The 12,451-nt window shown below is 40.6% G+C and overlaps 1 protein-coding gene across 3 annotated transcripts in view; it reads right to left on the reverse strand.

The window, feature by feature from the left end:
* Positions 1 to 12,451, reverse strand: part of PPP1R8 (protein phosphatase 1 regulatory subunit 8) — an 18,872-nt gene continuing 6,421 nt past the window's right edge. For 2 of the 3 annotated variants that reach the window (XM_072974989.1, XM_006196856.3), the window contains exons 3-7: positions 10,542 to 10,695; positions 9,048 to 9,268; positions 7,370 to 7,514; positions 2,836 to 2,900; positions 1 to 1,464 (exon numbers count right to left, since the gene is read on the reverse strand). In XM_072974989.1, the coding sequence (XP_072831090.1) occupies positions 1,111 to 1,464; positions 2,836 to 2,900; positions 7,370 to 7,514; positions 9,048 to 9,113 (630 nt within the window). In that variant the 5' untranslated portion in view covers positions 9,114 to 9,268; positions 10,542 to 10,695 and the 3' untranslated portion in view covers positions 1 to 1,110. The remainder of the gene's footprint in view (positions 1,465 to 2,835; positions 2,901 to 7,369; positions 7,515 to 9,047; positions 9,269 to 10,541; positions 10,696 to 12,451) is intronic. The other variant, XM_031683887.2, reaches the window with a different exon arrangement.

The raw sequence follows: 12,451 nt of genomic DNA on the forward strand, positions 1-12,451 counted from the left end.
TGACAAAAGTTAACGTTTAATTTACAATGTAATAAAGGTTACAGGTAAAAAGCTACACATAAAGCGTGAAAAGGCCTATTACACAAATGTACAAATCTCTGTACAAAGCTCATATCAATGTTTCCTACCTTCGTCTCCTATGTTTGTTAGCCAGGTCTAGCCTTGGAGCTCTGGATAACGAGAGCTCTTGTCTCTGTCCAGGGGGGAAAGAACCTCCGAACCAATACCCAAAATGTCCTCTTAGAGACATCCATTACGTACAAAGTAAATCTTTTCCTTTTTAATTGGAATTGCTCTAACTGGTCATATCCTTAAAAAATTGCCTTCATAACACACTCGAAAAGGAAAGTAATGCCTCAGAGAGTAGAGGACAGTACTCTGGAATTAAACAAGAAACTTCTGCAAATAAGAGTACTCAGGTTTGACAAGAAAAACAGGTAAAGTTCAAATAATACTGTAAGTTTAAAACTATCAACCTGTGTCTATGGCACTGGTCACAGATGAAGGAAAATCAAAATGCTCTCATTCCAACAGAAAGGACAAAAGAAAAAAGCCTAACTACTGGACCTCAAAACCACTGACCCAGGAAAACATTTTTTTTAACTTTAATCCTTAGCTTAACTGGAGAATTCTAAACCCTCTTGTTAATCACCTGGAATCTGTGGCAACCCTTCTGCTACCTGGGACTCGCAGGGATAGTAAATATAAATTAGGCCGCTGGACCCACAAGGCTGGTGATGCTACTGTCAGCTCCACAGCTCTGGATTCAACCAGAGGGCCTAGAGTCTCTCCCAGGCTATTTGACTTTAAATAAAAATGATCCTAGGAAGAAAAGAAAGAGGAGGTAATGAAAGACCTGGGAAAGAGCCACGGCAGTCTATTTAAAAGGATGTATGAAACATTTCTCTACAATGAAAGTGTTCTGAAGACAGGTCTTTTTAGGATATTTCAACCCCACCCCCAGTTTTGATATTACATGGTTAGGACCCCAGGAGACATTCTGAAAGACGATACTGCACACATGGAAAAATTTTCTCCCTAGTTCATTAGCTCCCCCATCACCCTTCCATCCCATTCCCACCCAATCCCACCCCTCCATGACCAAAAATATCAAATCAGTAAGGAAGGTGTGGGCTTCTTGCCCGGCCAAGCCTCTTTTGCATATTTCTTCTTCTTGGGTTCGTTGACAGCCTCAGGGTTATAGACGGCAGGGTTTGGTGCAGGGTTCATGTTCACTGCTGACGGCACGACAGGAGTCAAGTCCACATCAGGAGCGAGGTTTGGATATGGCATGGGCAAGCCACCGATGAGTGCTGTCCCATGGATGCCATGTGGCTGGGAGCCAGCTTCACTGTGCGTGGGGGGTAGGCCCCCATAGAGTCCTCCGCTGAATGCAAAGTTCTGCATGCGCCTGCTCCCTGATTCCTCCAGGCCCAGCGAGCCAGGGCCCTCCACCCGTTTTTTCTGTGGTTTACAAGGAACAGAACAGATAAGACGTGAGGCATGAGAGTGCTGCTAGACTCCTATTACAGTCCTAGAAGAGCTGGGGAAGGCCCCTAAACCTCTAACATGAGGTCAGTGTGTGAGCTTTTCATAAAGTAAAACTCATCCAGTTTAAGCGACTATTCTTTACCTTAAGGCCATACCCCTCCCTCTCTCTCTTCTTTTTAATGTTAAAATGCCCTTTTAAGAAACAGAGTTGACAGAAGATGGTACTAGGTATTTCAATTTTTCTTTTGGGGGAGAAAATAAAAATTGCGTATCTTCACGTCAGGTGCTCCATTTTTAAACATTAATCTGAGAGCAAAACAAATATGCAGTGACTGAAAGCAGTTTACTAGTTGTCTGGGACTGGGAGTGGGAAGGGAATGACAGCAAAGGGACATAGGGGAACTTTCTGGGGTAATGGAAATCTTCTGTATCTTGATTATGGTGATGATTACCGAGGCACATAATCTGTCAAACTTCAAATTATAAAGACAGCAGAAAATGCCAAAGAAAGAAGAAAAAAGAAAAGAGCTCAAGGGGAATTGTGACACAAATACTATGGAATTTTACAGAAAAATTTCATCTCTACTTTTTCACACTGGACTAAAAGTTCAATGAGACTCTCCCTCACCTCTCTACTCCTTTTGGATGAAATAAAGACTAACTGGGAACTTGACACATCTTATCAATCTAATGTATTCCAAAGTTTTGTTTGTTTTTTTTAAGCAAAACTCTATACCATCTCTGACCAGAGTCTTCCAATCATTTTTGAATACCTCTGTTAACAGGGATTTATTTCTAGGGGCTGTTTGTTCCCTTGTGGACAGCCCTATCTGTCAGGTAGTTCCTCCACATGTTGAGCAATCAGAACATCTCTGTAACTTCGACCCTCTTGGTTCTTTAGCAGAGCTGACCTTTAAATTTAATCCAGATGTGGGCTGGTTTTCCTATCTGTGCCATTCCTATTCACCAGATAAAGTCATGGCAAAAGCCAGAGGTGCCAGCAGAAACACAACAATGCCTCTTCTTTGCCTAATAGCTTACTTTGAGTCCAGAAGTGATGGCTCAAGAAAGGTGGGTCTCTGCACCCTGCTGGGAGGTAAACTTACAGACTCACATGACACCATAATTTACATGCATCATCAAGATGGCTGGTCACCTATAGCCTCTTTATGAATCCCTAAACATATACAGGGTAAAAGTATTTCCACAGGATGAAAAATGGGAAAGAAACGAAGAGTGTGTTTTAAAATTAAGCACATACTTAAGACTTAACTGTACACGAAAGAGTGGGTTTTTAAACCAGACTGTATGAGATTTCAAATACTGTCACAACGTGCTTCCTACCTTGACTGGGACCACTGCAGTCTGCACCATGTTCCGGAAGCGACCAACTGAGGGATCCACATCCTCTGCAAAAGGACATGAAGGAAGGGTTAGTTTGGTAATCTACCAGGAGGATTAAGGGTATAGGGCTCACTGCGAACAAAGCAATCACAATAATACATTAAAACAGTGAAGTACAGCTAACACTTCGAGTGTTTACTATGTACCGTGTTAAATCCTTGCACCAACCCTATGAGGTAAGTACCACCACAACAAACATTTAAAAGACAAGAAAAGAAACTCAGGCGTGGGGAGTAAGGGGATTGGTCCAGTCACCCTGCTGGAGAGAAGCCAGGATATGAATCTAAGCAGCCAGAAACAGGCCTCTGCTCCAAACCACTGTGCTGTGCTGCCTTCCCCAAGTTCTCTTTCATTCCATACACTTCCCTCTTTCGAGGGGAAGAGAAAAAAGAGCAGACATTATCAATCTCATGTTAATGATAAAACAGTGACACGTCAAGATGTCACATACCACATACCTTGCTAACACCTGCTTATTAGCAAATAACAGAATTAGGATTCAGACCCAGGGCTTCAAGCTTAACTTCAGCTTTTGACCTGAGCAACTGTGTACCTTGTTCTGCTGTGCTTCTCTTTATTGTGCTTCACAGACATTGCATTTTGTTCTGTTTTGTTTTGTTTTTTAACAAACTGAAAGTTGGTGGCAACCCTGTGCTGTCAGATGATGGTTAGATATTTTTAGCAATAAAGTATTTTTAGATTAAGGCACTGTAAAAAAAAAGGTATGTAATATTTTAGACAATGCTACTGCACACTTAATACACTACAGTATAGTGTAAACATAACTTTTATGCACACTGGGAAACAAAACAAATCTGTGTTACTAGCTTTGATATTTGTTTTATTGAAGTGGTCTGGAACTGAACTCACAATATTTCCAAGGTATGCCTGTACAATTAAGACTCACTTAAGGGGAGGGTATAGCTCAATGGTAGAGCACAGGTTTATTTAGCATGCACAAGGTCCTGGGTTCAATCCTCAGTATCTCCATTAAAAAAAATAAAATAAAAAAATAAAGCTCCTATAGCCATTAAAAAAAAAAAAGAGGGAGAGAGTCACTAAAGGATCTGAAGCCCCTGTCCAAGTAGGGTGGGAGAGCAGCTCCCTTTTCACAGCTCACACACACGTTACCATACTCTACAAAGCTTCCAGCTTCATTCATTCACTCTGCAGGGAGAAAGCACTAAGATAAGTAAGGGAAGTGCTTGCAGTCAGTCTCTCATGCCCCATTCCATCAGGCATGGAAATAAAGAGCAAGACACTGCCCTGCCTCTAAGGAGTTCACAGCTGTAAAGTCCGACAGGCTACAATACAATGGAGGTGCTTCAAGAGAGGCACAAAACAGTGTTCCTGGAGCACAGAACTGGGATAGACTCCCTAGAATGAACAGAATTTTTCTCATTGAAGGCTGAGTGTGTGGAAACAGGAAAGCACATATTTATTATTCGTATTGGAAGCCCCTTTTATCTTAATATAGTAGTAGGAAAGGAATTATTTCCCTAATAGTAATAATAATTCCCTTATTTTAAACGCCTTGAAGGTGCTTGCTATTTAAAGAAACACTCCTGTGAATCTCTTTGGAATACAAAGATTCATTACTTAATTCGGATAATTAACCTCTGGTTTCTTTGTTTTAAGTCTGGCTTTTCACGTATTAGGATGCCTGTAAAGAATGTAGCCTGGTATCATGTTCACAAACAACTGCTGTTCAATGAATGAATGAATAAACTGCTTCTACATGGAAGAAGCAAGAGGAAAAGAAATCCAGGCTCATCAGCAAGGAGATGAGATCTCTTAAAAAAGGCACCCATATTTTCTCTCATCACCATAGGAGCCCTGTTCCAATTATCCCTTCAGCAAGGAAAGCTAAATGAAGTGCAAGAGCAACTGGAGCCCAGGAGGTGTGCCTAATGAGGGATGCAACCCACGTGTGCAACAGGCCTCCAGAGGTGGGGGCTACGCCTATCTGGGGGAGCTTGTCCTGTGCTGGCTGACAGGAACTCTTCTCGTTCTCCAGCCATTCTACTCCTGGAGAGAGGATCTGCCCACTGCAGGATACCTCTGTTCCAGGAAGATTACCAAGTTCCTTGCTAAGTCTACTTCTGATACAAGAAAGTCTGCATAGGTAAAGGCAAAAGGGGTGGCAGAGGATGATGGTGCCGTTGGCTAACGTTTATCAAGGGCTATTGAGTGCTGAGCACTGAGGTATTTTCGCATATATTAATGATTTAATCTCCCCACCAATCCTGTGAGGCTGGCAGTCTGGTAAGTCAGGGTCACAGAGCTACTAAGTGGAGAGGTGGGTTTCAAACATAGGTCCTCTGATTTCACAGCTCATGTTCTTAAATACTATGCCATACTCTGTCTGAATATACTGCCTTAATAAAGCTCCAGGGCAATAATTTGCAAGGAGAAAAAGAAAACATATCAGACCCTGAGTCCTGAAAAACACTTAAAAAGTTATCTTGTCTAGTGATTCCCAAACTGTTGGCTATTCATCAGTACAAAAAAGAGCTTGTTTAAAACTACAAATTTCTAGGTCCAACCCCCAGAAACTCTTACCTGGCACCCAGAAATAAGCTTCTCAGATTAGTCAGCCAGCTCCTGCCTGAACATTTCCCTTGGGCATTCACTACTTGGAGGAGAAATTCGTTCCACTTTACACAACATTAGAAAGTGAATGAAAGTCACTAGAATGAATGCCCCAATCTCCTCCACAGGAATTTTTTAATTCTTCTTCTAAATATAAGAAAGATTCGTTGTTGCTTTTTATGCTAAGCCAAATTACTTGCTACTCTCAGGCTCTGGTTTCGCCCACTCCTTCTTCCTGAAGGTCAGCCTTGCAAACATCCACACTCAGAGGCTGTACCTCCTTCAAAGTGCTCTCCCCTATGCATGGTTCCCAGCATTCAGGGACCACTTTCCATAGCTGGGAGTCTCCTCCACCCTCAAGACTACAGAACACATCTGGTCCTTAAGGCCATGTTTGAATTTAGTAACACATTTGTGAGTTCTGCTCAGAACACAGGCCACGGGGCTACTGTCCCCCATTATTCTATTAATGCAATCTTGAACTGTACTTGATTAGTTTCCACATCCCCCAATGACTTACACGGCATTTCCAATTAACTAAAATCCCTAGATTTCTTTTTTTTCCACAAGCTATCACTGGAACAGGTTTTCTCCATTTAAATAATTGATATTTTGAAACTAAATGCAGGACTTAAAAATTATTCTCCCTGCATTTCAATTTGGGAAATAAAAGCAATTTGTTAGTTTGGGATTGTTGTTTCCATCCATTAAGATTTATTTCCAAACAAGATTTTTGGAATCCCAATTCCATCTTCACTATATAAACCACACCTTCCAGCTCTATGCCATCCACTCCCAGAGTACTTGAGTTATAACATAAGCCCAGTAAGTGAATGCTGAATGATGGAACAAATGGGTAAATTCATTGACCTTCCTATAAACTGATGCTCTCATCTTGCTGACATTTCCATACAAACTATAAGTCACGACATTACAGAGGCATGTCTTGAATGCAATTAATAGTGGCAGAAAGTTCCCCAATCTTAGACTTACCAGTCATATTCAGACCCATGAGGACAGTAGTGTCTGCTTTGAGGTAAAGACAGCAAACACCTATACTTAATTTACCTAACCACTATGACACAGACATACTGGATCAGCAAAGGAGTGTTACAGCCTTGCTCTGTATACTGAATTATATGGGCCCTCTCTGTAGCTATTTCTTTCACACTGAAACTGGATAATGCTTGAGTGTTCAGGGCACTCCACCAACGTACAAGCATACCTGTTTTATTGCACTTCATGGATACTGAGTTTTTTATAGATTGAAGGTTTCTAGCAACTCAGCATTGAGCAAATCTATCAGTGCCATTTTCACAAGAGCATGACTCACTTCATGTCTCTGTGTTACATTTTTGGTAATTCTCACAATATTTCAGACTTTTCCATTATACTGTCTGTCATAGTGATCTGTGATTAGTCATCTTTGATGTAACTATTGCAAAAAGATTATGACTTGCTGAAGGCTCAGATGACAGCTAGCAGTTTTTAGCAATGAAGTGTTTTTTAATTAAGCTATGTACATTGTCTTTTTAGACTTAATATTATTGTACACTTAATATACAGTAATAGCGTAAATACAACTTTTATATGTACTGGGAAACCAAAAAGTTCTTGTGATTTGCTTTACTGCAATAGTCACTTTATTGTGGTGGTCTTGAACCAAAGCTGCAATATCTCCAAGGTATGCCTATACCATACAAAAATATCTCCCCTCAATATAGCACCTGTTCGAATTGAGTAATAAAGCATAGGTTTAAAAAAAAATAGCACCTGTTATCCTAAACCTTGTTAAGAAACATTACAACTGAACTACAGATTGTGTACACTACTCTCTGAGACCATAGCTTTTTCATCAGGAAAAGCTAGAAAGATACCTCACCTGGGTTGATGATCTCATCATCCTCACTGAAGGTCACCCGTGAGTTCTTCCTCTTCCTCTTTGGTCTCTGAATGTCCAGATTTCCTTCCTCAATGGTGAGGGTGGAAATCCGCTTGTTGTGGGCAGTGTTGAATTCTGTCAGGTTCTGAGGCAGGGTTCACATGAGAAAGACAGGAATAAGTACACCGGGAACTTGAAGGACAGTATTACCAAATAATGGGTAGGACGGTATCAGCAGCTAATCTTCACCTCCCCACACAGATGAGTCTCTTCTACATTCAGAAAAGATTCATTACTGTCCCTAGATGCCTAATACAAGCAAGCCTCATTTGACAGAATGTGGAACATCTTTAGTGACTAGTGGGCCCAGCAATAGTCAAAAGGAAGTGCTGAAAACACTTGAGTTGAGGTTTTGGGTTTTCTTGAAGAAAAGTTATGTTTTCATGCTGAGAATTAAAGGAATGTGACTAGGAAGAAATCCAAGAGTTGTTTTTAAGTAACAAAACAGAGATGAGAGAGGACAGCTTTTCTCCCAGTTGCTCTCTCCTTTAAAACTTGTTGCCAGTGCGCTGAATATTTGGCATTAATATTTTGTTGCTCCCATCCCTGTGTCTGGCCCCATTTCTATTCATAACTATCCATCCATCTCAATGATTAACTTGGCCTCAGCACTGCTGCCTGCCTCTTCCCAACCCCCTGGACATATTCCAATCTGCATTGCAGTTTGAGATATTCCAAATGTCTTGAGAACAAGGACCCAGAGATGACCTAACATACTGAACTAAAAGACAGGGAGGCATGGAAGCAGCCTGGAGGAGAATGGGCAAGAGTGACTGCCTACGAGGCCCATGGCTATGAGACTACTTCTTTAGAACAAAATAACTTCTAAACTGTAAGATTTCTATAGTGTTTTTCTTCCTACAGGCTGGGAAACTGCCTCAGTATACACAGATAATAAATGCATGTGGGAGTTAACAATAGGCTGGCGTTTGATACACCTGGATAGATCAGTCACACCAATGAAGTGACAGACATGTGAAGGCAACAACTACATCACAAACTACTGCGGTCAGCCTCTAGAAAAGAAAAATCTTAGCACATTAAAATGAAATCTTGTAAAATTCAGGGCCCTCAGGGAAGCCAGGCTCATAGCAAAAGCAGTCTAGTTCTATTCAGAAAATTCTCGGGCTGATTGGACAATATCAAAAAGAGCTACATAAATGAATGAAAGCTTCAGTCTCTGCAAGCCAGTGCTGTCCAGTTGAACTTTCTGGATGATAGAAATGTTTTCTACTGGTGCTACTCAATATGGTTAGTCACATGTGACTACTGAGTACTTGAAATGTGGTTAGTGGCTACTGCATTGGACAGCGTGCCTCTAGGAAAATGTAACTACTACCCTTGGCTTCTAACATCCAGTGAAGGTGCACAAGACGACCATGAGGGTCTACTGGCAGGACACCCAATCTCCTTGTTAGCCCTGGTTATACATAACCAAATCCACACAATGCAGCTCTCCAAGGGCCACACCACATTGACAAAGTGGCAAAGGCCTACCACTGGGCTCAAGAAAACCTCCAGCTGCTAAGTCATTGGCATTTCAAGTTACACAGAACAGCTACATACTACAAAAACCAGAGTCCCAAAAGACATAACAATGACATAGACGTGGAATTACATCAAGCTCTGTTTCCTCCTCTGGAAGCCCCAGTAAGCCCTTGAGTTCATCATCCTCTCCACCCATCTTCTCATCTCCTTTCACAGCTGATGGCAATGTCTGAGGCTTCTCACGTAGAGTGTATGCCCTTGTGGATGCACCAAACGAGACTGTAGAATCGATGGGAATTTGCTGAGGCTTGTGAGGTTCCAACCGAATGTGACCCAAGAAAGTGCCGTGTGCTGGGAATAACCAAATCAGAAATGTAAGAGAGGGCAAAAAACAACAAAAAACCAACCTGAGTTGTCAAAGGGACTGTAGCTCTTCCTAGCACATCAGTTTTGCTTTTTAAAATGGAAATAGCACTGGGTCCACTTTGCATCCCTTGTCATGGGTCACAATGAAAAGGAAACTCCATTAAATCCTGAATCTCTTCAGTGGATTTCTTACACATCTTCAGAGCTGCTGTTACCCCACACGACAAATACCACTGCTTGCTCTCTGCTGCCAGACGGCTTGGCTCCATTCTGGGTCCAGCAGGAACGGCTCCAACCCAGCAATAACCATGTACCCCCTCAAGGCTAGAGAGAAGAATTGCTATGGTCTGACCTCTCCAGCCCCAAGCCCCAAGTCTAAGGAACGTAGGAATTGCTGGCCTGGTGGCAGTTATGCTTGGGTTTTCCCCAGGATAAGAAAGGAGGTTGGTTGAAATGGGTGCAATATCAATAGCAAGGCAAGCCAAAATCCTACTGGAGAGTCTGAAGATTTTTCCATGTCCACATTCTGCATATTATGAAATGGAGAGAAAAGATGAGACAAATTTGCAAGTACTTGTAAGATGAGGCTCTCCAAAACCATTACATAGGCAGATTGGGTGTGTGCGGGTGTGTGTGGGGGTGTGTGTGTGTGGGGGTGTGTGTGTGTTGGGAAAGGAGTAAAACACGGTCAAGGTCCCATGCAGTCGTCTCAATTGCATTTCTGGGATTGTCTTTGACAAACTTAAAAATCTTATTAGTTGGAGTGTGCTTACAGAATTAAAGTTGATATTATTAGTAGTCAAAGCAAAATGTAGCTGGAATAAAGAACCCACTATAAAAGACTAACTTTTTTGCTCAGAGCATTTTTTTTTGTTTTTTTAATGTCCTGTACCACAACTCTACTACATTAATGGAGCTCATTACAGCTTCTGCTTAATTTGAACCACAATCTATCATGGGCCTATAAACACTTGAATACCCATAGTCCCTAGAATTTCTGGTTGCTTTTTCTTGTTCTCTATATACACCAATTGCTTCCTCTGGGAACGTGCTCCCCAAACCCTCTTCTGTCTCTAGTCATCAATTATTTCAGGAAAATTGGATGTATTACAGGAATGGAGAAGGGCTGATTTAAAAACCAAACGTACACTTCCTTGATGAGCAATAAAACACAGTATCAAAACTGAAGAACCCAAAGAACATTTTCACATTGCCCAAAAGGGAATGTGTGAAATGGGATGGGATGTGAGTTACTTACTACTGTTGAGATCTATTAGGAAAACTCTCTTCAGATGCTTGTGGTAGACCAAGGCAGCGTGGACCCGAGAGCAAGACTGGTGATCAATGGTAAAGTCACACAAATCAGGGTTTCTCCCAAATAAGTAATACTTCTTCTCATCAATAATCAGTTTCTAAATAAATATTAAATTAAATATTACTTAAAACTCGTTTCAACAGGGTTTAGCAGAAATTCTTCCAATCAAGTAACTAAAGAATCTTGAGTAAATACAATTTGTCAAGGTAAAAAAAAAAAATCTATATCTATATCTATATCTATATCTGTATCTCTCCTATAATTCTTCAAGATAAAGAGCTCAGAATGATTTACTAACATTTTCTGGGGCGGGGGTGGATGGCAATTAATCTCCCCAAATATAGTGATCAAATACTTAGTGTTGGTATGATAAAGCATTTCCTAATTCTATTAGATGTAAATGGCCCGCAAGAGTGGTTATCTTCTCTGCACTGGACATTTAAGATTTCACTGAATCTCAATTTTAGCTCAAGCAAGAAACAAGAATACAAAGCAGGCCTATAAACTAATACAACTGCTTTTCAGAAAGTATACATTCAAGTGAAGATTATCAATGGGTTAGGAAAGGAAGGGGATATAAATACCCATCTATATTCTAATCATGCTGCCAGAGCCCCGAAGTATTTTTGGAAACATCTTTAGGAACTGGAATTACATTAGACATCATTGAATGAGCCTCTAAATCTAACTTTATTATTCCATTTCATTTAAGTCACTCTTCCAAGATGGTCCAGCTGGTTAAGTGGTAGAGCTGGGGTTTAAGCTCAGGTGTGAATGACTCACAATGCTAATATTCTGAACAACAGTGCCATGGGTCTGAAACAATTCTGAGAGAAGAGCTCCAAAATGTTTCTAGTCGCTGCTATGGCACTGGAAAAAATAAAACTATATAATGCCCCACAAAAATAGCAGAAAAGAGGATTTCATGGATCAGCAAACAGTTATTTAAAAAATTGAGGGGCTGACATAGCATGGTTAACTTTTATTTTACCAAGTGAAAACTTTTTTGGTCACCTATCAGTATCATCACAATCATTTTATAAAAGGCCTTTTTATCAGCAAATAAGTAGAATGACAAGGATAAAGGACCACTCTTTGAGCTGAATTTAGCTTTATGATAAACTCAATACACTGTCTTTATTTTTCTTTAAATCCTACATTAGTAAAGCCTTTGCCACAGATTGGTTGCAGACTGGGCTGTCATAGATGAGGGCCTCTCGGTGATTTTTTTTTGCTAACAATTCTTTCAGTTGTTAAAGTCTACAATTTGAGCACTTTGAATAACCCTCATTCAGATATGTTATGTTTTTTCTTTAAACCCAAGTTCTCACTAAGCTCTAGCTCACATTTCACACTCCACACCTAAAATCGCTGAGAGAAGACAGCACAAAGCTGAGTAAATAGAAGTACAGGAAAGTTAGGATGGTACCAGGCTAAGAATCAAGAGGCTTATATTTCATTCCTGGCTGTCACTGAACTCACATTGGGCTACTATTCTACCCTATGCTTTAGTGTTCTCCTTCTAAAACCAGAAATATACTTCACATACTAACAACAGTTAACAATGGCTGAGCACTTATGTGCCACACATTGTGCTATGAGTTTTATGCTGTATCATTTCATCCTCACAACCACTCTGGGAGGTAGGAAGGTACTATTATTCCTATTTTTATAGATAGGAAAAGTGAAACATAAAGAAATTAATTAACATATGCAAATTCACACAGCTATTTATAAACTGGATTAGAAATTCAGGTCTTAGACTTCAGAGAAGCTTTTTTACCCACTATGTTACATACTTTCTTCACTCTTCCTGCATCAAAAAATGCACCATATGGCAAAATAAATTTTAA

Source organism: Vicugna pacos, chromosome 13, assembly GCF_048564905.1.
Source record: "Vicugna pacos chromosome 13, VicPac4, whole genome shotgun sequence".
Taxonomy (NCBI): Eukaryota; Metazoa; Chordata; class Mammalia; order Artiodactyla; family Camelidae; genus Vicugna; species Vicugna pacos.